The sequence below is a fragment of the Geotrypetes seraphini genome, chromosome 9 (genome assembly GCF_902459505.1).
Source record: "Geotrypetes seraphini chromosome 9, aGeoSer1.1, whole genome shotgun sequence".
NCBI lineage: Eukaryota > Metazoa > Chordata > Amphibia > Gymnophiona > Dermophiidae > Geotrypetes > Geotrypetes seraphini.
This window is the reverse complement of record NC_047092.1, coordinates 62,804,927-62,829,669: the sequence shown is the minus strand read 5'-3', so window position 1 is coordinate 62,829,669 and position 24,743 is coordinate 62,804,927. Positions and strand designations below refer to the sequence as shown.

At 43.0% G+C, this 24,743-nt stretch overlaps 1 protein-coding gene across 14 annotated transcripts in view; it reads right to left on the bottom strand.

Moving 5' to 3' along the window:
* Nucleotides 1-24,743, bottom strand: part of PPHLN1 (periphilin 1) — a 242,632-nt gene that overhangs the window by 187,968 nt on the left and 29,921 nt on the right. For 6 of the 14 annotated variants that reach the window (XM_033958547.1, XM_033958546.1, XM_033958549.1 and 3 more), the window contains exons 2-3: nucleotides 13,374-13,458; nucleotides 1,597-1,660 (exon numbers count right to left, since the gene is read on the bottom strand). In XM_033958547.1, the coding sequence (XP_033814438.1) occupies nucleotide 1,597 (1 nt within the window). In that variant the 5' untranslated portion in view covers nucleotides 1,598-1,660; nucleotides 13,374-13,458. The remainder of the gene's footprint in view (nucleotides 1-1,596; nucleotides 1,661-13,373; nucleotides 13,459-24,743) is intronic. The other 8 variants (XM_033958551.1, XM_033958552.1, XM_033958550.1 and 5 more) reach the window with 2 other exon arrangements.

The following is a 24,743-nucleotide window of genomic DNA, read 5'->3' as shown; positions in this document are numbered from 1 at the left end:
GGATAGTCTGGGACCACTGCTCAGGCAATGGGCCTGATGGGCTGCCGCGGGAGCGGACCGCTGGGCGAGATGGACCTCTGGTCTGCCTCAGCGGAGGCAACTTCTTATGTTCTTATCTGTGACATAATGTAATGCAATTTTATGCAACCCAAGAACAAAAACACTGTGGAGATGACGATGTCCAAGATGCAGATCTTTATTAAAAATACAGTCAATTAATCCACATGATGAGATGTCAAGGACCCCAAAATTGGGGACTAAGGACCAAACACGGTCCGTGTTTCGGCGACCCTGTCTTCCTCAGGAGGTCTATGGATAATAAAATGATTAATGGAGTGTGTCCTAAAATAGTGTGGTTTATTTGCAGTGAAGCATACTGTGGAACGTGGTTTAACGAAGCAAAAGTGACTGGTGCCAAAAATGTATTTTTTAAAAAAGAAGTAGCAAATGAGCTATAAAATAAGTGTAAATGTGGAAGAGTGTCTCAAAGTGACCGAATCATAACTGTGAATTCCTCATTCTAAAAATGTGAACTTGCATAAAATAGCATTTGAAGTGATATAAGTGAATAAAGGTGAATTTGAAGAGATGCCTGATAGATGCCTTAATATATACAGCATGCCTAAAGGGGTCAGAATAAACAGAATGAAGAAGAATCCATACTAAAATGATCAATTGAATACATACCCTGAAAGTCCTAATGCAAAAACGTGGATCAAATCCTAAAACCTAAGGCATGCTGTATGTATTAAGGCATCTATCAGGCATCTTTCACTATTTTATGCAAGTTCGGGGCAGGAGCGATCTTCCTATGCTCCTGTCCCATGCAGATCACTCATAAGACTATGACGGGAGCTCACTGCAGCCATTTCTTATGAGTGATCTGCACGGGGCAGGAGCGTAGGGAGATTGCTCCTGCCCCGAAAGCCCGCTAGACCACCAGGTAAGGTTCCAGGGAGTCTCAAAGGGCTTAAGGTAAGGTCCAGGATTCCGGGGGAAGGCTGGGTCAGAATGGGCCCGAATATTATTTGTGGTTTTTTTTTTTTGTTTTTTTTAATATTCACAGGCCGGTTCTGCCCCTAACCCCCGCGAATACTGAGGGAGAAGTGTAAGACCAGCATCTTGGACATCATCGTCTCCACAGTATTTTTGTTCTTGTCTTGATTGACCTTCGGGTTTGTGGAGTATTAAGGGTTAATTTTTGTTTGTTATTTTATACAACCCAACTTATGTATAGGTTTGCATTTTAGATGGAACTGTGATTTATGCAGGTACTGTACAAAACATCCAAATATGCATGCATTTGAAGTCACAGACATTTAGAGTTCCCACGTGTAGATTAGATTAAAATGAAGGCACAGATATCTAATCTAATCTATTATTTATGGTTCGCACTATGCCTATAGGAGATTCAAGATGATTTACAATAAAAGCCCATGCAGACACAACGTCTGCAGCTTTTATGGGCACAGATGTTTATGTCTTTATAAAACAGACTTGAAACAGGGCCCAAGCTTTAGTTATCAACCTAGGCAACCTGTTACAAAATTACTATCTATTCATATATATACATAAATTTGCATAATTTTAACTTACTTTTGCAACGTTTCCTTGTTTTAATGTTCAAGAATTCTTTTAAAATTCTATTTAAAATCAGCTCCTATGAATAACAAAGCATTTTAATTAAAAAAAATAGTAGGGTAAATAAACACAAAACAGTAAAGTTAAGCTGTGAGCACAAATGAATAATCTAAAGGGGCCCTTTTATTAAGAAGTGCTAGCAAATGGGCTGAGCGCAGGACTTTTTCATGCGCTAAGTCCATTCTTAGCATATATATAAAAATAGGCATTTTTCAATTATATCATTTTCTGTCACTAATGTTTAAAAAACGCTTACAACCTCTAGGAAATGCTAAGGGCTCTCACATTATGGATATACTAACCAGGTAGCACAGTGGTAATGTTAGCGAGCTAGCTGAAAAGCACATCCATGACCATTCTATGCATCTGGTTAGCATGCACAGATGGCAGAACTAACACAGAATGCTTCAACACATTTTGTATCAATCCATTTTTCTTGTGTTAGGCACACATAAGTGCCTAAATCACAGGTAAATTAATTGACAGGCATGTACCCACTAACCCACCACATGTATATGGAATTGCTAGGATGAAAATGTTTCAACATTTTATTGTGGGTGGGTTACATTACATCAGACACTGGTTACCAGTCTGAGAGCTCTAGTCATTAATAATTCCTTCTGCTGTGCATGTACATGGGGGGGGGGGATCTATATCTTTGAATTAGGTCTAAATTGCTTTATTTCTGTTTAGCTATACCACCTTCTTTGACTTTCTTCCATGTTATCAGTTAAAACAGATATTCCAGCACAGTCATATAGAGCAGTGTTTTTCAACCTTTTTTGGGCAAAGGCACACTTGTTTCATGAAAAAAATCACGAGGCACACCACCATTAGAAAATGTTAAAAAATTTAACTCTGTGCCTATATTGACTACTAGCTGATGCCCCGGCGTTGCACGGGTATTTAATTATAGCAATAACACTGTAAATGGATTCAAATAAAGATACTTTATAGTGGTGAATGAAATTATTTTTTTACAGCTTTATAAAAAGTACAATATTCAAATTATAATGTGAAATATTTGACAAAATGAATACAATACAACTAACACAAAACTTGATTATAAACAACATTTTTAGTTTCACCTCCAGGAGCAAGAACATATAAATTCTTGGGTGAAGAGACCCCCAGAACATATCACCCCAGTTAGTGAGGGATCTGCATACCAAGTTTCGTTCAAATCGGTCAAGCCGTTTTAGATTTACTGTGAGAACGGCAGCTGTTTACATTTTTTCCATTGACATGAATGGGTGAAATCTGATGTTCTGTTTGTAGCTCCGCCCACGTGTGCAGGTGGGCCGCGAGACCCCCAGGACATATCACCCCAGGTAGTTGGAATTACTGTGAGAATGGCAGCTTTTTACATTTTTTCCATTGACATGAATGGGTAAAATCTGATTTTCTGTTTGTAGCTCCGCCCACGTGTGCAGGTGGGCCGTGAGACCCCCAGAACATATCACCCCAGGTAATGAGGGATCTGCATACCAAGTTTTGTTCAAATCGGTCAAGCCGTTTTTGAATTACTGTGAGAATGGCAGCGTTTTACTTTTTTTCCATTGATATGAATGGGTGAAATCTGATGTTCTGTTTGTAGCTCCGCCCACGTGAGCAGGTGGGCCGCGAGACCCCCAGAACATATCACCACAGGTAGTTGGAATTACTGTGAGAATGGCAGCTTTTTACATTTTTTCCATTGACATGAATGGGTGAAATCTGATTTTCTGTTTGTAGCTCCGCCCACGTGTGCAGGTGGGCCGCGAGACCCCCAGAACATATCACCCCAGGTAGTGAGGGATCTGCATACCAAGTTTCGGTCAAATCGGTCAAGCCGTTTTTGAATTACTGTGAGAATGGCAGCTCTTTACATTTTTTCCATTGACATGAATGGGTGAAATCTGATTTTCTGTTTGTAGCTCCGCCCATGTGTGCAGGTGGGCCGCGAGACCCCCAGAACATATCACCCCAGGTAGTGAGGGATCTGCATATCAAGTTTCGTTCAAATCGGTCCCACAGCTTTTTACATTTTTCCCATTGACTTAAATGGGTGAAATCAGATTTTCTGTTTGTAGCTCCGCCCATGTGTGCAGGTGGGCCGCAAGACCCCCAGAACATATCACCCCAGGTAGTGAGGGATCTGCATACCAAGTTTCGTTCAAATCGGTCCCACAGCTTTTTACATATTTTCCATTGCCTTGAATGGGTAAAATCTGATTTTCTGTTTGTAGCTCCGCCCACGTGTGCAGGTGGGCCGCGAGACCCCCAGAACATATCACCCCAGGTAGTGAGGGATCTGCATATCAAGTTTCGTTCAAATCAGTCCCACAGCTTTTTACATTTTTACCATTGACTTGAATGGGTGAAATCAGATTTTCTGTTTGTAGCTCCGCCCACATGTGCAGGTGGGCCGCGAGACCCCCAGAACATATCACCCCAGGTAGTGAGGGATCTGCATACCAAGTTTCGTTCAAATCGGTCCCACAGCTTTTTACATTTTTTCCATTGCCTTGAATGGGTGAAATCAGATTTTCTGTTTGTAGCTCCGCCCACATGTGCAGGTGGGCCGCGAGACCCCCAGAACATATCACCCCAGGTAGTGAGGGATCTGCATACCAAGTTTCGTTCAAATCGGTCCCACAGCTTTTTACATTTTTTCCATTGCCTTGAATGGGTGAAATCTGATTTTCTGTTTGTAGCTCCGCCCACGTGTACAGGTGGGCAGCGAGACCCCCAGAACATATCACCCCAGGTAGTGAGGGATCTGCATACCAAGTTTTGTTCAAATCGGTCCCACAGCTTTTTACATTTTTTCCATTGACGTGAATGGGTAAAATCTGATTTTCTGTTTGTAGCTCCGCCCACGTGTGCAGGTGGGCCGCGAGACCCCCAGAACATATCACCCCAGGTAGTGAGGGATCTGCATACCAATTTGCGTTCAAATCGGTCCCACAGCTTTTTACATTTTTTCCATTGACTTGAATGGGTGAAATCAGATTTTCTGTTTGTAGCTCCGTCCACGTGTGCAGGTGGGCCGCGAGACCCCCAGAACATATCATCCCAGGTAGTGAGGGATCTGCATACCAAGTTTCATTCAAATCGGGCAAGCCGTTTTTGCGTTGGCAGCTTTTTACATTTTTTCCATTGACATGAATGGGTGAAATCTGATTTTCTGTTTGTAGCTCCGCCCACGTGTGCAGGTGGGCCGCGAGACCCCCAGAACATATCATCCCAGGTAGTGAGGGATCTGCATACCAAGTTTCGTTCAAATCGGTCAAGCCGTTTTTGCGTGATCGCGGCACATACACACATACACACACACATACATACCTCCGATTTTATATATATAGATATATAAAGTAATTCTCTTGAATAGGAATCAAATAAACACAAAGAAAGTATTTTATAATTACTTTATTATGAAATATTAAGTAAACAGAATAGTGAAAAATTATAAAATACTTTATTCAGTGCGAAACCTGGGCCTGTTTGGCTGAACACAAAGCTGATATTCTGGCTGGAATCGAAGAAAGACACACACGTAGCTCTTCGTCAACAGCTCTCTGTCTCTCTCTGTATTTGGTTTTTATAGCATACAAAAATAGACAAATATACTCTCCATCCTTTTTATTAAACCACAATAGCAGTTTTTAGCACAGGGAGCTGCGCTGAATGCCCAGCGCTGCTCTTGACGCTCATAGGCTCCCTGCACTAAAAAACACTATTGCGGTTTAGTAAAAGGTGACCATATTGTAAAATATAGACAGCAGATATAAATTCAGAACTGTGCATAGTAAGTGAAGGGAAGTTTTCATCTCTGGGAATTTACCCAGTTAACTATTAAGTTATTTGGGCAAATTCCTTTGAAAATTGTAGTAATACTGCCTCCACTTTGCTAAATTTAAAATAAAATCATTTTTCCTACCTTGTCTGGTGATTTCTGGTTGCACTTTCTTCTTCTGACTGTGCATCCAATCTTTCTTCCCTTCTATCAGCCTGTATGCTTTCTCTCCTCCACACCTCATTCCCTCCCCCAACTTTTTCTTCCTCTCTCCCTGACCTTTCTTTCTTTTTTTCTGTTTCTCTTCTTTCCTTCTGTTTCCCTGCCTGCCCCCTTTCTTTCTTTCTCCCTGCCGTTCCCCAAGCCACTGCCACTGCCATCGGGGAACAGGACCCACAAATGGATAACAGGCCCCAAAGCCGACGCCGACACATGCTCTCCCTGACGTCAATTCTGCAATCGGAGAGGAAGTTCCGCCCAGCCAGGCAGCGATTGGCTGGCCCGAACTTCCTCTCCGACTGCAGAATTGACGTCGGGGAGAAGAAGACTTATCGGCTCGACAGATTAGATCGCCAAGACAAAGTGAGTCCTGGGTGAACGACTCACTTTGCCTTGGCGAGCTACTGGCGCCCCTGCCTCGGGCCCCCTGTCAGCTCCGGGCCCCTGAATGCAGGACTGGTAGTACTGCCCTGATGGCTGCCCTGCGGCACACCAGGCAACATCTCGTGGCACACTAGTGTGCCGCGGAACAGCGGTTGAAAAACACTGATATAGAGTATAGGAATTCTCTGAACATTGGCAACCTGAGTGTAGACTTCCAAAGTGAGCTTAGCTTTAAAAAATTTAAAAAGGTAAAATTAAAAACTTTCTGCTTCAACTAGGCTTTTGATGGATTTTCCCCTCCCCTTATTTTTGCAACAAAACTAATTTGGCAATGTAAGGCCGCTACTGGGTTTTCTGTGCAGATTTTTAAAGTTGATTTGACGTTGTAATAATTCTATTTATTCTGTCTATCTTCTCTGTCTTATCTAAATTTATGGAGTTCCTTTCCATTTTCAATTTTATGTACATTCCTTTATTCTGTAAACCGCTTAGATCAGTCAATGCCAGAGCAGTATATCAAATTCACAACAAATATAAACAAACACAAGGCTCACCGCTCTCTACTTTATTATTTAATATTTTCCTAAGATCATTAGGAGTTTAACATAGTAACATAGTAGATGACGGCAGATAAAGACCCGAATGGTCCATCCAGTCTGCCCAACCTGATTCAATTTAAATTTTTTTTTTTTTTTTTCTTCTTAGCTATTTCTGGGCGAGAATCCAAAGCTTTACCCGGTACTGTGCTTGGGTTCCAACTGCCGAAATCTCTGTTAAGACTTACTCCAGCCCATCTATACCCTCCCAGCCATTGAAGCCCTCCCCTGCCCATCCTCCTCCAAACGACCATACACAGACGCAGACCATACAAGTCTGCCCAGTAACTGGCCTAGTTCAATCTTTAATATTATTTTCTGATTCTAAATCTTCTGTGTTCATCCCACGCTTCTTTGAACTCAGTCACAGTTTTACTCTCCACCACCTCTCTCGGGAGCGCATTCCAGGCTTTTTCGATCCATAAGACACACCCTAGATTTTGAGTAGGAAAACAAGAAAAAACACACACATTCTGAACCAAATTGTGTACTAATATATACCAGGTTCTGCTCCCAGCCCCCTTCACTCCCTGCCAGGCTCTGTACCCTGTTCCTTTCATTTTTCATATACACAGAGCAGATATAAATTCTCAAAACTGACACACTTTGATCACTAAATTTTATTTTCAATTATTTTTCCTACCTTTGTTATCTGGTGATTTCATGAGTCTCCTTCCTGTCTTCCTTCACTCAAGCCCAACAATTGTCCCTTTCTATTCCCTCCCTCCCATGTCTCCAGTTCGTGCCCCCTCCCCTTCACTGCCTTCCAGCCTTTGTCCTTCGTCCTCCCTCCCATATCCCAAGTTCACGCCTCCTCCCCCTCACTGCCTTTGTCCTCCCTCCCTCCCATGTCCCGAGTTTGTGTCTCCTCCCCCTCACTGCCTTCCAGCCTTTATCCTTCATCCTCCCTCCCTCCTATGTCCCGTGTTCGTGCCTCCTCCCACTCACTGCCTTCCAGCCTTTGTCCTTCATACTCCCTCCCTCGCTCCCTGCCGTGCCAAAGCCTGCCTTCCTCCCTCCGGTGCCAAAGCCTGCCTTCCTCCCTCCCTGTGGCGCCGAAGCCTGCCTACCCGCCACCATTTCTCCTCCTCTGCCTCCAGTCCGCCGCCGCTCGCCACAACCCCAGGAAGGGAAGGGCCAGCATGCAGCGATTGCACATCACCGGCCCACAAGCCTTCCCCCATCAGTTCTGATGTCAGAGAGAAGGGAAGACCCTTCTCGGAATTGCAGCGCAGTGGCGGCGAGCAGGGAGCAATGGCGGCAACAGGCAGGCGAGCGGGGAGCAGCAGCAGGGGGCAGGCCGCAGTCAGCCCGGGAACCACCCAACAATAGGACATTTAAAAAGGTACGATGGGGTGGGGGGTATTTAAAAAATTTATCTTCACTGCATAAGATGCACCATTTCCACCAACTTTTGGGTGGGAAAAAAGTGCATCTTATGGAGCGAAAAATACGGTACATTAGGTCAATATGGATGGTCTTATGCTGATGCCATCTTTTACTTTGTCCAGCATTGGACTCTTACGCCAATACTGTTGATGCTCTATTAAAGGCCATTTGTTCTTGGACTAAAGAGAATTTCTTCAAACTAAATAAGCAAAAATCTAAAATCATCTGATTTGGTGATTATGAGGACATCTCTTGTAAACGTTTCCATCTTCTGTCTGGAGAAACTCTCCAAATTGAAAATAAATCAAGTTTTAGGTGTTATACTAGACTCGGGATTAACTATGAAGAATCAAGTAAATTTTCTTGTTACGAAGGTATTCCACAAGTTATGTCAACTATGCAGTATTAAATCATCTTTAGAATGCAGTAGCTTTTTGTACCATATCTCAGGCTAAATTGTTACCTCAAATTGATTATTGCAACCCACTATATGGAGGGCATCATAAAGTAACTTCAGAATCTAATTCAGCTCCTACAAAATACAGAAGGCAGACTGATTTGTGGACTAAAAAGATCTGACAGAATAAGTCCTACATTACGAATGCTCTGCATTGATTACCAATTCAATACAGAACCAGATTCAAATTTGTTTCCATTATTTTCAAGGCACTAGCTGGCCAATGACCATCATCAATAAGTGAGCATTGTTATTGACTTCACAGTACATCATAAGCGCATCTTTGATTTCTGGGAGCTAAAATCTGGAATGGCCTACCAGCTGAAATTAGATCTATACCTACTTACCGCTCTTTTCACAGATTGCTGTAAACCTACTTCTTTGAGAAATGGGCTTTGCTCAACACATGCCTTATAATGCTGTGTTTAATTTCTAGTTTTTTGTCCTTATTCACTCTTTGTAAGCTTTTTGTAAACTACTTTGAATCCAGCTGGAGATATAGAGGTATATTTTAAAAAAAAGAACACCATTAGCATTACAGTCGACTCCACCTAAGCGCACGTTGGTTATCCGCAGCCTACCACCACGGTTCTGGTGTTTTTCTTACATTAAAGTCAATGGAAGTAAACTTAGGATATTTGCAATTCGGATAAGCACACAATACGCTTATGCACACTGTCATAGGTCCAACCTCTATTCTTTCATGTTACGTTCACTCCGGTTAAATGCAACCACATTCTGACTGGGAATGGCTAGATTTCACACAGCAGCTTAAGTGCTGGGACAGCTGGGAAAGCGAGTGCTCCACTTCCACTCAAGCTGTAGGGCATAGCTTTCCTGTATTTTAGGCTCCAGCAGCCCATGTGTCATATTTAAACTGAGCCAGCTTAACTACAGACTCCCCTCCCCTAACCCCCCCCCAACTCCTATTAAGTGCACACTCCGTTTAAGCGCACGTGGAGACCCGGTCCAAAGGGCGTGCACTTAAACAGAGCCGACTATTTGTTTTTCAGAAAAGCATAGCGAGAGGTTAGAATAAGATTACTAAAAGAATTTGCTGATCTTTGGTTAAGAAGGAAGATTTACCGTATATACTTGAATATAAACCGGTATTTAGGGGGCCAAAAAATTGGCCCAAAAATGGGGGTCCTGGCTTATAATCAGGTCAGCGCCCCCCTCCCAGAATTATTGCAGGCCGCACATCAGGCTCTGAACCCTGTTCCCCCTCCCTGCCCTATCCTCGTACCTCCTCGGCTGATCTCTGGTGGTCCAGAAGTACAGCAGGCAAGAGCAAGCTTTATGTGCACCTGCTCCACTGCTAACCCAGTCGATGGTAGCTGCTGCGAAATCGGGTTTCTTCAGCCGCTGAGCGGTAGCGTGCTTTGGTGCTGCTGCTCAGCGCTGAGTGGCTTCCTGACTGACCACTCAGCGCCAAGCAACAGCGCCAAAGAACGATCCTGCTGAAGAAACCCGATCTAGCGGGATCCACCACCGACCGGGTTAGCAGCAGGGCAGGAGCGCGGAAAGTTCACTCCTGCCCGCTGCACCTCTGGACCAAAGTTCCCTCTAATTTTTCATAGGCTGTTGTGTGCAAAAAATTTAATCTGTGCTCATTTTAAAGAAAAACTAAATTTGTGTGCGCTATAAAAATGATTGCCAGAGGGCCCGGAGTTCAGTTATGGGCATTAATGGACAGGTCTTTGAGTTTAGTCTGAATTAACGAAAACACAATGTAATTTTAGTTACACTTTATGTAACAAAGTCTCATTTCAATAAACATAAATTATGTTTCATTGAAATGTTTCATTGAGCGCTACCTATAAATAAGTTATCATTGTACTTTATACTTAAAATTTAGAAAATAACAGCAATTTAGTTTTCAAAGTTTTTCCCTACGATCTTTCATATTTATCTAGTCCGAATAAATTCTGTCAAGATCTGTTGAGTCTCCATCTTGAAGGTGAATTAACATGCCATCAGCATTTCCAAATGCTCTAAATGTAAACGATTCCTTTGTTTAGTCTTCAAATTGTTCATTAGACTAAAACCACGCTCACAATCTGAACTAGATGCTAAGAATGTGGCACCAATGTCCATCAATTTTGCTAAATCTGCAAATTGATCATTCTGAAATGCAAATTTCGTCATTTCTGGAAAGCTGTTTATCAGATTGCTTTAGATTTTTTCTGCAACAAGGAATTTAAAGTCATTGTATTGCTGAATAATAACACTTTCCTCCGGAAGAAATTGTTTATACTTTAAACAAAGAGATCTGATATGTCCATTTCCGAAGTCAAAATCGCATTGTGATATTGCGGTACAGTCAACTTCATTTTCAGGAAATCTTTCACCCAGATGCAAACATAGGATGTTGATGAAGGTTAATATGGAATTAGTATCCACTGAAACTTTTTCTCCAGACCTCATCCTGTTGTCAAGAAGACTGTTGACTTTATCACTCCACTTAACCTTGTTGCCTAAGTATTGCATTCAAAATTTGTTCAATTTACCCTGTGCAAGATAAGCTTCCAATGGTGTCAAACCACGTTTTTGAAATGCCATGGTTAAGGAAGCCAGTTCTGATAAGAAATCATTCAAAACTTCAAGTGAAATATGAAATTGTTAACTGTTCAGCTTCTTATAGTAGTACTTTGCAATAGGATCATTATCTTTGTCTTCTTCAAAATATTTTAACAGGGGATCATAATTTCGAATAATTGCTTTAAGTGCAAAGTGTCTAGATAACCAGCGCACTTCATTCAGAGGTCTGAAAGCAATTGATTCACATTCAGATGCATCTGCTATTTCTTGAAATTTGCATCATTTAGTAGAAGACCGACAGAACTCTGTGTACACAGTTCTCATTACAGTTTCTACTTCTTTCATCAATTTTACTTCTTTCCATGAATCAGAAAGTCCCAAATCTTCCCGATGTGCAACACAATGTTGCTGCACTAAATGTGGAATGTCTTTTCTCAGCTGTGCTGCAACACCATCTATTTTACCCAACATAACAGAGGCACCATCAGAGGTGAAAATAACCATTTTTTTCAGGTCAAGTTCATGTTTCCTATAGAATTCCCTAATTGCTGTTACTATTGATGTAGCATCACATGCTTCCAACTGTAGCATCCCACCAAATGATGTCCTATACTCATTTGAATTGACTGGCCGATACTTAAAGTAGAGTATTAAGTACTTGTTGACAGAAATGTCTGTGCTTTCATCAACAGTTAACGTATGATACATTGCTAATTTAATGTCTGCCATACGATCATCTTGCACAATGCCATTGATAATTTCAAGAAATTCAAATGCATAGTTTTTGCTTATCCAGCTATCAGGTATACTAACATGTGCTCATTGATATCTTGAATGAAGAGCATTGAGATATTCATCTTAATGGCCAGCACAACACTGTCGACAAGAACCTTAATTTCATCAGGACTGGAACGCTTCCGTTCATTACTAATTTGCCTGTTTTCTTTTTTGGTTGGGCTTTCAAGCAATACGTTAATTAGTCCCCCCTCTTAAATTCAGATTTTTACTTCTGAGTTTCCTAATACTGTCGGCATGAGATTTACTTGATAGATGGAGTTTCAGAAAGTCCAGTTTCCAAACATCATCCCATATTTTTCCAGTAGAGAATTTTCCAGTTGCTTTGGCATCTTGACAATAACAACACACAACTCCATCGTCTTAGTCATAGGTAAATATTTCACACAGTCGAACACGCATTGTATTTCGAGATTCCGGTGTCTCCGTTTCAACAATTTCTTCAAGCCATTCAGACCTTAAAGCTGTTGCAGCTCTCTTGCGTTTACACTTTTCACCATTCGCGGTTTAGACATTTTAAGAGTTATATCTGGTTGCAATTTAATAAACGAATACAGTTATACAACCACAGTACCACGCTGCACACTACGATTCCACGAAATAAACAATATGGCGGAACTTCAGGAAGTCAAAGAATCGGAAGTGTTTCATATCCTATGGGCCATAGGCTATGGCCCTAAGGGGCACGTGACGTGTCAAGTTCAACTGCCAAAGATAACGGAATCACGTGAATGACTTAAAATTTATATTATAGCACTTCAATAAATGTGATAAATGGGAAATCGGAACAGCTGGTCTTCTGCAACATTTCATTTTAGCAGTGAAAATCATTTTAGGCAAAAATTTTATTTTTTTTGCGCACTATTTTAATTTGTGTGCGCGGGTTCGGCAAGTTGTGTGCGCACGCACAGCTTAGAGGGAACAGTGCTCTGGACCACCAGGGATCGGCAGAGGAGGTACAAAGACAGGGCAGGGAGGGGGCAGGGTGTAGTGCCCGACAGGGGAGGTTGGGAAGCAAGAGGATTGGTGACAGGGGAGGTTGGGAAGCAAGAGAGATGGGTGCAGTGCCTGGCAGGGCAGGGCACTTGAATATTAAGCCACTTGACATATTCTAGTCAACCATTTTTCCTCCTTTTTGGGGAGAAAATAGGGGTCTCTACTTATATTTGAGTATATACGGGTAAACATTTCTTAATGCTACATTCTATTATAACAGGTTAAAGTAGAGTGTATGACACTAAAGACCTCCATATGTTGACATGACATTGCAACGTAACATACAATTCCATACTTTGTATTGCAATCTGAATATATATAATTTTTTTACTGTTGTAATTGTCTATTGGTTTATGTTTGACTTATTCTTGCTGTACATCACCTTGAATGTATTCCTTCAAAAAGGCAGTAAATAAATCCAAAGAAATGCATGCAGCTTAATAAAAGGGCCCCAAAGAAATCTTATTTCATACACCTTCCTTCCCTTTTAGGCTATTCTCTCTGACTTTTTAATAACTTAAAAATACAACCCCCAAAAAACTTCACCTCTTTAACACAGTAAACAGGAAAGACCTACCTCCTCAGCCTATGCTCCAAATTGATATAGTGGTAGTGCGTGGTTAGCACTAAAACTCTTAAGATGTCTTCAAAATGGCACCCACCTGTGCAGACAGACAAAGAATCCATTTTAAAAAATTCAAAACATGAAGACAGTTGAACAGCATTTCAGCTCAGGTCTTCAGGCATACCCTATCTTATTCAGGAATTTATCAAGACAAGCTCACGATATAACCAATTACTTCAATCTATCTCCAGACCCTAAACCTTCCAACCAAATAGCTATCTTCTGGATATGACTAGAATCTTTTTTTTTTTTTTTGTAATCTGCCTAGAACCGCAAGGTATTGGTGGAAGACACCAACGTAATGTAATGTTGTTAGGTTACCTAAACTGAAAATGCCGGAGATATCCATATACAGATCTAAGAACTGTTTTTCTCTTGATCTTAGTGCAGAATATTAACCATATTAAGGAATGGAAGATTAGATTCTTACCTCTGTAATATTTCTGTTATAAAAACATAGGATTCTATACTAAAGCTGTTGCCCTTCTTTAGTCGTGAATTTTGCAAAAGGATGTCACTCAAATCTTTCAACTCCATCCCTTCAGCAGTGGAGACTAGCTCCCTCTTCAGTTAATACCAAAGCAATCTAACTCCACTGAAACAGAAGAAAAGAGGAGGAGACTAGGGAACTTCCAACAACAACCTACATTTCTGTTCTGCTCTGTAACGCATGACAAAATAACAAAGATTAACAATAAAAAAAACAACATGAACTTGAACTTAGGAGTATCCAGGAAACAACCTGATAGGAATAACTAGCACTATCCTATAAGGACCCCAAAGGTTAATGAGTAGAGAATGACACGGTGGCCATTACCCGCGGTATAACCCACCGAAACGGGGAGAGAAAAAAAAATAGTGGTCGCCACGGGGACGGGGACAAGGCCATTCACCGTCTTGTCTCCGCAATTAAGGGAACGTGCGGGGTCACGGATCGTGCAGTCCAGCAGCCCTCTCCCGCCCGATCGCCGTATCCCACCATCTCCCTCCTTCCCTTCCCCTCCCCTCAACATTATGTGGCGAATTTAATTTTTCTTCTCTCAGCGGCACGCTTTCAACAAGTCACACGAATGGCTGCTTGAGTTGAATCTTCTCCTCTGACGCATCCGGAAACAGGAAGTTGCGTCGTAGAAGATTCAACTCAAGCAGCCGCATGTGACTTATGGAATGCGTGCCACTGGGAGAAGAAAAATTAAATTCACCACATAAGGTAAGGGAGAGGGAGGAAGATGGCGGGATGCGGCGATCAGGCGGGAGGGGGCTGCTGGACCGCATGTGTTCTGTCACATTAGGAAGGAGGGAGTGAAAGGGAAAGAGATACTGGGCCAAGGGAATGTAGAGGGAGACAAATATTGAACCCATGGAAGGAAAGAGAAACGGGAGACAGACAGGTGAGCCAGATGCTGGAAGTGGGGGGGAGAAAGAGGGAAAAAAGCTAGATGGGGTTGGAGAGGAGAGAGACACATTGGTGTGGAAGAGGAAGAGAGGGGAACTCTGGACACAGGAAGGTACAGAAACAGAGGGGAAATTATGTGCATGGGGGCATAGAGACAGTCATAAAGGGGAGATATATGGACACAGGGGGGCAATGCCGGACACAGAAGGGAGTAATACACATACAGAGGGGAGATATTCGAAATGGGGAAAATAGGAACACAGAAAGGAGATGGTTTGTGCGGATGGGATCAGATGGTTTGCGGGGACGGGGCGGGAACCGAGCATGGGACAAATTTTTTCCCCGTGTCATTCTCTATTAAGGAGAATAGCTTTTTTTTCCCCTCAGCCAAATGACAGAAGTTGTCTCGTGATTGAAACCAGCAATGTCTGAGGCAGTAAATAGGCGAATCAGAAATCTGCACAGAGCGGGCTGTACAGAATCCTATGTCTTAAAACAGAAAGAAGATTACCGAGGTGAGAACTTAATCTGCCATTCTGTTGCAAAAACACAGGATTCTATACTGAAGCCGGCATCCCAAAGCAGTGCAGATGTCTATGGAGGGACATATGAGCTTGCCTGCAGCACTGACGACCAAAAAGTGGCATCTTCTGAAGACCAAAAAGTGCCATATCCACTCTGTAGAACCTTGTAAATAAGTATGGAGAGTAGACCAAGTAGCTGCTCTACAGATTTTGTTGGGTGCAACTGCCCAGGACTCCATCCAAGAAGCAGCAACACTTTTAGTTGAATGTGCTGAAAGAGATAGGCAGTTTTCCATTGTTAATATATGAAGAAGAAATTGCCATGCGAAATGCGAATTCATCTGGTAATCAAAGCCTTGGGGGCAATCCTGCCTCATCTTGATTGGCTGGTCAGAACAAAAAGATGGTCGGATAGATGGAAATCATTAGTCCTTTCCAGGTAGTGAAGTAGGACTCGTCCCACATCCAGCATCTGCAAAATCTTGCCCTATTTAGCTGAACCCACAAGGTGAAAAGTGGGCAAACAAATCTCTTGACTAACGTGAAAAGCTGAGACCACCTTCGGTAGAAAGGAAGGTACCGTTCGCAGAGAAACAGCAGACTCTGCAAACCTGAAGAACAGTTCCCTAGAGAAGAGAGTCTGAAATTCCAAGATTCACCTCGCTGAGACTATGGCCACCAGAAAAAAACATCTTGACAGTGAGGTCCAAAAGAGACACATCTTACAGAGGCTTGAATGGGGCTTGAAATAGGTCATTCAGAAAGACATTAAGGTTCCATGACAGGAAAGGCCGACAAAACGGAGGACACAATCTGAGTGCCCCTCTCAAGAAACGAGTGATGCGATCTCCTCGAACCCGAAAGCAAGAGGCCTGCCACCTGTACCTTAAGAGGCCATTTAGAACGACATTAAGGTTCCATGATAGGAAAGGTCGATGTAATGGAGGACACAATCTGCATGCCCCTCTCAAGAACTGAGTGACACGACCTCCTCGAACCCAAAAACAAGAGAAGCCTATCTCCTGTACTTTAAAAGACAACTGCTAGGCCTTTTTCTAGTTTGGCTTGTAAGAATGTCAGGATCACTGGAATTGGTGCCTGACAGGGCTCCACCTGTTCCTTGGCACACCATAACTGAACATAAGAACATAAGCAATGCCTCCGCTGGGTCAGACCTGAGGTCCATCGTGCCCAGCAGTCCGCTCACACGGCGGCCCAACAGGTCCAAGACCTGTGCAGTAATCCTCTATCTTCATCTCCTTTTCCAGCAGGAAATTGTCCAATCCTTTCTTAAACTCCAGTACCGTACTCTGCCCTATTACATCCTCTGGAAGCCCATTCCAGGTGTCCACCACACGTTGGGTAAAGAAGAACTTCCTAGCATTCGTTTTGAATCTGTCCCCTTTCAACTTTTCCGAATGCCCTTTTGTTCTTTTATTTTTTGAAAGTTTGAAGAATCTGTCCCTCTCCACTCTCTCTATGCCCTTCATGATCTTGTAAGTCTCTATCATATCCCCTCTAAGTCTCCTCTTCTCCAGGGAAAAAAGAGACCCAGTTTCTCCAATCTCTCAGCGTATGAAAGGTTTTCCATCCCTTTTATCAGATGTGTCGCTCTCTTCTGAACCCTCTCGAGTAACGCCATATCCTTCTTAAGGTACGGCAACCAGTACTGGATGCAGAACTCCAGATGCGGGCGCATCATTGCCCGATACAACGGCAGGATAACTTATTTCGTTCTAGTAGTAATACCCTTCTTGATTATACCTAGCATTCTATTCGCTCTCTTAGCGGCTGCTGCGCACTGTGCCGTCGGCTTCATTGTCATGTCCACCATTACCCCCAAGTCCGTTTCTTGGGTACTCTCATTCAATAAGATCCCTCCCATCGTATAGTTGTTCCTTGGGTTTCTGCTTCCCACACGTAATACTTTACATTTCTCAACGTTGAACTTCATCTGCCATCTCGTTGCCCATTCCCCTAGTTTGTTCAAGTCCCTTTGCAATTCATCGCAGTCGTCTTTAGTCCAAGCTCCACTTGGTGTCATCCGCAAATTTTATTATCTCACACTTTGTCCCTGTTTCTAGATCATTTATGAATATATTAAATAGCAGTGGCCTGAGCACCGAGCCCTGCGGAACACCACTCATGACCCTCCTCCAGTCCGAGTAGTGGCCCTTCACTCCTACCCTCTGTTTCCTACCCGCCAACCAGTTTCTGATCCATCTATGTACGTCCCCTTCCACCCCATGGTTCTTCAGTTTCCGGAGTAGACGTTCATGAGGCACCTTATCAAAGGCTTTTTGGAAATCTAGGTATATGATGTCTATTGGTCTGTTCTGTCCATCCGTTTGTTAATTCCTTCGAAGAAGTGCAATAAGTTAGTTAGGCACGATCTCCCCTTGCAGAAACCATGTTAGCTGGTTATCAGAAGTTCATTTCTTTCCAGGATTTAGCATAAACTGGAAGGTATAAGCCGTTGAGGTCTTCTTTTCTCTAAGGAGGGTCACAATGACTACCTCTGAATAGCCTTACGAGTTAGGGCTGTGTGCTCAAGAGCCATGCCATGAGACCAAAGCGCTCTGGATTCTCCATGACACCTGCCTCTTTGCAGTCGCACAAGATCCGCATACCAAGACCAGCGAGGCCAGTCTGGGACCACCAGTATCACTAGACACTGATGGCTAGTGACTCTGTGGATGATTCGACTGTAGAAGCGATTTGCCTTCTTGTTCTTGGCTGAGGCCATGAGATCCATTTACGATCTCCCTCAGTGCTGCACAATGAGGCTAAACACTCTCAGCTTGAACTCCTGCCACGTGGGCTGCTGAGAGGACCTGTGAACCTCTGCCCACTTTAACAACATCTGTGCCTTCTGGTGCATCCCTGTCTGTTCACATAAGCCACTGTGATGGCATTGCTGGAGAATACTCTGACTGCCTTTACTGTTTGGAAAGTCTCCAATGCTTTCAGCGCCAAACAAATGGCTCTCGTTTCCAGACGATTTATAGACCACTTGCTTTCTGAAGGGGTCCACTTGCGAACACAGCAGTGGGGCCCCAGCTGCTCAAAACTGGCATCAGTCATGTCAACCATGAGGTGATTCGGGGGGAAGGGGTGGTATGCTCTTTGCTAAGGCATCCTCCTAGCCAAGGGAGCAGTATCTGTAGAGAATGCTGTTGCAGGGATCACCTGGAGAGAAGGGAATCCTGGAGTGGACAAATATGCTGCGGGAACAACTTCCAGGGAGGCCACCATCGAGTCCAGCACCTGAAGGTAATGCTAAGTTGTGGGGGTTTGGTAATGCTAAGACCTCTGTGATCTGCTTCCTAAGCTTCTGTTTGCATGGCTCAGGAAAGAAGATACAGCTTTTTGCTGTGTCAAAGCAGACTCCCAGTTATTCCAAGCACTGAGTCAGCTGTAGGCGACTCTTTCTGAAACTGATTATCCAACCAAGACTCTGGAGGAGATTTACTACTTTCTGCACTGCATGCAGGCCTTCCTGTATTGAGGGGGATCTGATGAGTCAATCATTCAGGTAAGGGTGAACTTGTATGCCCATCCTGCGAAGGTGAGCTGCTACCACCAGCACCACCTTGGTAAAGGTGTGTGGAACCATTGCCAACCCGAACAATAGCGCCACAACTGGAAGTGCCTCTGGAGAACATGTAACCTCAGATATCTTCGGTGATCCAAAAAAAAATGGGACTGCTTTATGTTTATTGAGAGCTTCTAGTAAAGGTGTTACAATACCTGAGCTTCTGTAGAGAAGTTACAATACAGAGTTACAAAGAGCTTCTGCGAGGTATTACAATACATGGGCTCTATACAGAAATAAACAGAGCACTGTAACAGTGTTACAATACAGAGTTAATACTGGCATAAGCAATCATTCTACTTATGTTACTGACACATCTATCAACCTACTTATGTACACACGTTTATACCAAATCAATTTTCCTACATATATACACTTATAATACTAGGTTTACTATTGAAACTAAGTACATAATATTTACACAACTTCTAAGGAGGTTGGCCATTTCAACTAAATATAATCTATTTATATGCATCCATGAAAGTTCTAGTTTCTTCTCTGTCAACTTCATAATTTCAACTGAAGTAGTCTTTATACCTTTTCTTGAATTTTCTAGCTTAAATTCCTTTGGTAGGGTGTTCCACCACGTTGGAGCCATTACCGAAAACATTCTTGCCCTGGTACTTTTGTATTTGATGTCTTTGAAGGAAGGTATTTGTAGTAAAGACTCTTGGCTCGTGCACAAAGCACATAAGGGTGTATGGTTTTGTAGTCTGAGTGGTTCTGAGAAGTGAACAATTTTGTGAGTCAGCAATAAGATTGTAAATTTCACCCTGCTCTCAATTGGGAGCCAGAGTAACTCTCAGTAGAGGGTGGCACTTGTCTGTCTCAATTTACCTAGCAAAAACTTTGCTGCGGCGTTTGTACTGTTTGGATCTGTCTGATCATGTATTTTGATAAATCCAGTAGGGCTGCATTGCAGTAGTCAAAGATTGCGAGTACCAGAGATATTACTATGTTGGACATTGCTTGGTGGGGGAGGTAGGACTTCAGTTCTCTAACCCAGTAGAGTTTGCCATAAGCAATTTTGACTATGTGTTAGATCTGTTTTGTTGTCATATCTAGCCTTGGGTCTAGCCATACACCTAGATTTCTCACCCCATTCTTGGATGGTTCTACGTTTAGTGATAGTTGGAAGCTGGGGCTGTTTCCTCTCCATTTATTTATAAGAAGTAGTTTACTTGGAACCATCCAAAGATTTTCTCTAGGCCTGCTATTTAACTTATTTATAACTGATCTGGAAATTGGAACGACGAGTGAGGTGATTAAATTTGCAGATGACACTAAACTTTAAAGTTGTTGAAACACATGCGGATTGTGAAAAATTGAAGGCGGACCTTAGAAATTTGGAAGTCTGGGCATCCAAATGGCAGATGAAATTTAATGTGGACTAATGCAAAGTGATGCACATTGGGAAGAATAACCTCAATCAGTTAACAGATGGGGTTAGCGCCCAAGAAAAGGATTTGGGTATCATTGTAGACAATACGATGAAACCTTTCGCCCACTGTGCGGCGGCAGCCAAAAAAGCTAACAGGATGCTGGGAATTATTAAAAAAGGGATGGCTAACAAGACTAAGAATGTCATAATACCCCTGTATTGCTCCAGGGTGCAACTTCATCTGGAGTATTGCGTTTTAACTCTGATCTCCTTATCTCAAGAAAGATATAGTGGCGCTAGAAAAGGTTCAAAGAAGAGTGACCAAGATGGTAAAGGGGATGGAACTCCTCTCGTATGAGGAAAGACTAAAAAGGTTAGGGCTCTTCAGCTTGGAAAAGAGACGGCTGAGCGGAGATATGATTGAAGTCTACAAAATCCTGAGTGGAGTAGAACAGGTACAAGTGGATCGATTTTTCACTGTCAAAAATTACAAAGACTAGGGGACACTTGAAGTTACAGGAAAATACTTTTAAAACCAATACGAGGAAATTTTTTTTCACTCGGAGAATAGTTAAGCTCTGGAACGCGTTGCCAGAGGATGTGATAAGAGCAGATAGAATAGCTGATTTTAAGAAAGGTTTGGACAAGTTACTGGAGGAAAAGTCCATAGTCTGTTATTGAGAAAGACATGGGGGCAGCCACTGCTTGCCCTGTACTGGTAGCATGGAATATTGCTATACCTTGGATTTTGGCCAGGTACTAGTGACCTGGATTGGCCACCGTGAGAACGGGCTATTGGGCTTGATGGATCATTAGTCTGACCCAATAAGGCTATTCTTATGTTCTTATGTGTTTGGTTATTGCATTCTGTCTCTTCAATGGTATGATCAATTGGGCGTCATCTGCATAAATGTAGCATTCCCACCCTCGTTTCCTAAATAATTTTTCCTGTGGTTGGAGGAAGATGTTGAACAGCATGGGTGACATGGCAGATTCCTGTGGTATCCCATGTCAGTTTCTTTCCAGTTGTTGGTATTCCCTTGCCATTCTACTCTTATTCGCCTTTTAGATAGAAATTATTCTATCCATGAAATGGCTTTTCTTTTGAGACCTACTTCTCTGCAACGTTATTTTAGTAGTGCGAGTTGGACTAGGTCGAAAGATGCTGAGAGGTCTAGGAACCCCAGCAGCACATCTTCTTCATTAGCCTGGTGTTTAAGGACAGAGTCCTGCACTGCTACTAGAACGGTATCCATGCTCAGAATCATGATTGGGCTTGGTTTAGATTAATTTTCCAGGAAATCTGATATTTGCTGGCATGCTAGTTTGTCTACTAGTTTGGATATCCATGGCTGGTTGGCTACCGGTCTTAGTTGGAGAGGTTTTCTAGGTCTTTTTATTTATTCTTTGGTATGGGCTTAATGACAGACACTTTCCATTTAAGTGGAACTTGTATGGACTGTAATGAGTTGATGAGATTTGTGAGGTAGGAGAGTCCTGGGCCTTTGTGCTCTCTCACCGGATGAATCAAACAGATGTCAAGGGATGGTGGGACTGGTTTCACTCTTCTCAGTAGTTTCTTTACTTGGAATACCATGACGGGATCCAACTCTTCCATTTTGTCTCTGGTTTCCCCTTTGTGTTTGTTTATAGATATGTTGTCATTTAGTTTGTGTCTTCCTGTAGTTTTATTATTTTCTCAGTGAAGTTGCTGAATTCTTTACTGGTTAGGAAGCATTTTTTGGTGAGCATAAGAATTGCCGCTGCTAGGTCAGACCAGTGGTCCATTTTGCCCAGCAGTCTGCTCACGTGGCAGTCCTTAGGTCATGACCAGTGCTCTAAATGAGTCCAGCCTCACCTGCGTACGTACCAGTTTAGCAGGAACTTGTCCAACTTTGTCTTGAATCCCTGGAGGGTGTTTTCCCCTATAACAGACTCTGGAAGAGCGTTCCAGTTCTCTACCACTCTCTGGGTGAAGAAGAACTTCCTTACATTTGTACGGAATCTATCCCCTTTCAGCTTTAGGGAGTGCCCTCTCATGGTCTCTATCTGTTTTCTACCCAACAATTAATATACAGTACTACCTGGTATAGGATTTTTGTGGAGTTTCCAGTTTCAAGGATCTTTTTTGATAGGTATTCTGGTTCTGTTGATTCTGAGCCAGGCTTTTCTAGTCTTCTCGTCATTGGCTGATTTGCTCCATTTTCTTTCAAGTTTTCTTTTCTCTCTTTTAAGTTTCATGATTTAATCTGTGGGGGTGCATGCATCTTTTCCTTTATTAGTTGTGCGTAATTTTAATGGGGCTACTTCTTCAAGACTGCAGCTCAGTGCTTCGTCCCAGAGTCTTACCCATTCTGCGAGGTCTGCGTTTTTGGTTTTGATTTCTTTGAGGTGTGTCTCCAGTCTGGTTTTGAATATGGTACAGTCTGTGAAACCTCTTCCCATTTTTGGTTGTGTTTCAGATGCTTCCGATTGATTTTTACTTTGTGGTTGTTTTATGCTGAAGCATTCTAAATAGTGGTCAGCCATAGCAATTTCACTGTGGAGGGGTTGCAGTCATCTGTATCCTCCTCTTTGTCGAACAGTACATCTAAGGTGTGTCATTTAGAGTGGCTTTTTTCACTTACAGTTTGGTGTAGGCCCAGTCCTTCCAGTTGTTGGACTATCCGTTGGGCTTTTTGACATGTTGGGTCATTTATGTGTAGATTAAAATCACCGCAGATCCAGAATGTGGAGAATTTTAGGTTGTTTTTTGCAATAAGGTTCAAAATGTTTGCCATCCTTTTGTATACAGGTCAGGAGGAATATATAGCACCATTATGCCCATTGTGTTTGTGTTCCCTTTTCTCAGAAGTAAACATTCTGCTGCTGCTGGCTGGGTGGTTTTCATTTGTTGGAAACCTAGCATAGAATTACGTATTACTGCTATCTCCCTCCTCTCTTCCCTGTTCTATTTTGGAGCATGAAGTTGTAGTTTGGTGGGAACGACTCACTAATAATGACCCCACTGTTACCTGTGAACCAAGATTCTGTTATCACCAGGAAATCCAGATTGTGTTCCCCTATTAGGTCTGCAATCTGTATTCTTGTTCATGGATCTTGTGTTTAGCAGACCTCCTCTCCATTTTGTTTTTGCTGTTGTGCCTTCTGGTTGTTGCATTTTTGTTGTCTGGTCCTTCTTTTTGTATTTTTCTATTTTGCCCACCCTCTCCTTGGTAGTGTTGATCCTACTAAACCCTCACCAAAACACATTCTTTTTTGTTTGAATTGTCTTAATGCCCCTCCTTTATTGCTAGACTTGTATTTGGGCCACGGTAAGGCTCACCTATGCATGGTGACAAGGATGGGTATGCAAGCCATGGCCGAGGCTAGCATACAGGCAGTGGCTAGGCAGGTATGTGACTAAAGGCTTGTGCTTTGGTTGTGACACAACCAACTTGTACAGGTCAGTCTATGGACAGTGACGAGGCTAGCCGAAAAGCGGTATAGAAGAATAAAGTTATTATATTATATGCTGTGACTAGGCTAGCCGAAAAGCATACAACGGTGACAAGGCTAGAGTACAAGTGGAATAGAAGAATAAAGTTATTACATTATTATATTATATGCTGTGACTAGGCTAGCTGAAAAGTATACAACGTTGACAAGTGTATATGGTGTACTGATGCTTGGAGCCAGCTTGTTCTGAGACAGGGAAGCCTGCCTGGAAGTGACTGGCACACTCGCAGGCAGCGCAGCGCTCCCAGGGCCCGTCAAATGGGCTATCCACAAGATAATGACAGTCTGAAAACCCTTGGATAAGTGGCCCCAAAGACCCCTGACTGGGGTTTTTGGGCCTCCACTGCCTTCATGTACCTGCGTTTCACGGTTCATAGACATAATCGCGGAAGACAAAGGCGCGCGCCGACAACTGAGCGCAAGACGGAGGCGTGTGCCGAAGAAAATTACTGTTTTTAGGGTTTCCGACGGGGGTTTTTGTTGGGGAGCCCCCCCACTTTACTTAATATAGATTGCGGCGGCGTTGTGGGGTTGTAATCCCCCACATTTTACTGGAAACTTAACTTTTTCCTGAAAAACAGGGAAAAAGTGAAGTTTTCAGTAAAATGTGGGGGGTTACAACCCCCCAAACCCCCCACAACGCCCCCACAACACGGCGCGATCTGTATTAAGTAAAGTGGGGGGGTTCCCCCCACACCCCCCCCCGTCGGAGCCCCTAAAAACAGTAATTTTCTTCGGCGCACGCCTCCGTGCTGCACTCAATTGTCTGCGTGTGCCTTTGTCCCGGCGCGCTTTTGACCTGACACCGCGTTTCACACCCTCGTTGCATGCGGCCTCTTAACGGGATCTCCTCTCTTTTGGCTGGGCTTTTTTGGGGTTCTTCTGTCCTAGAAGACTCTGGCTGAGCCAAAATTTCCCGCCTCTTCCT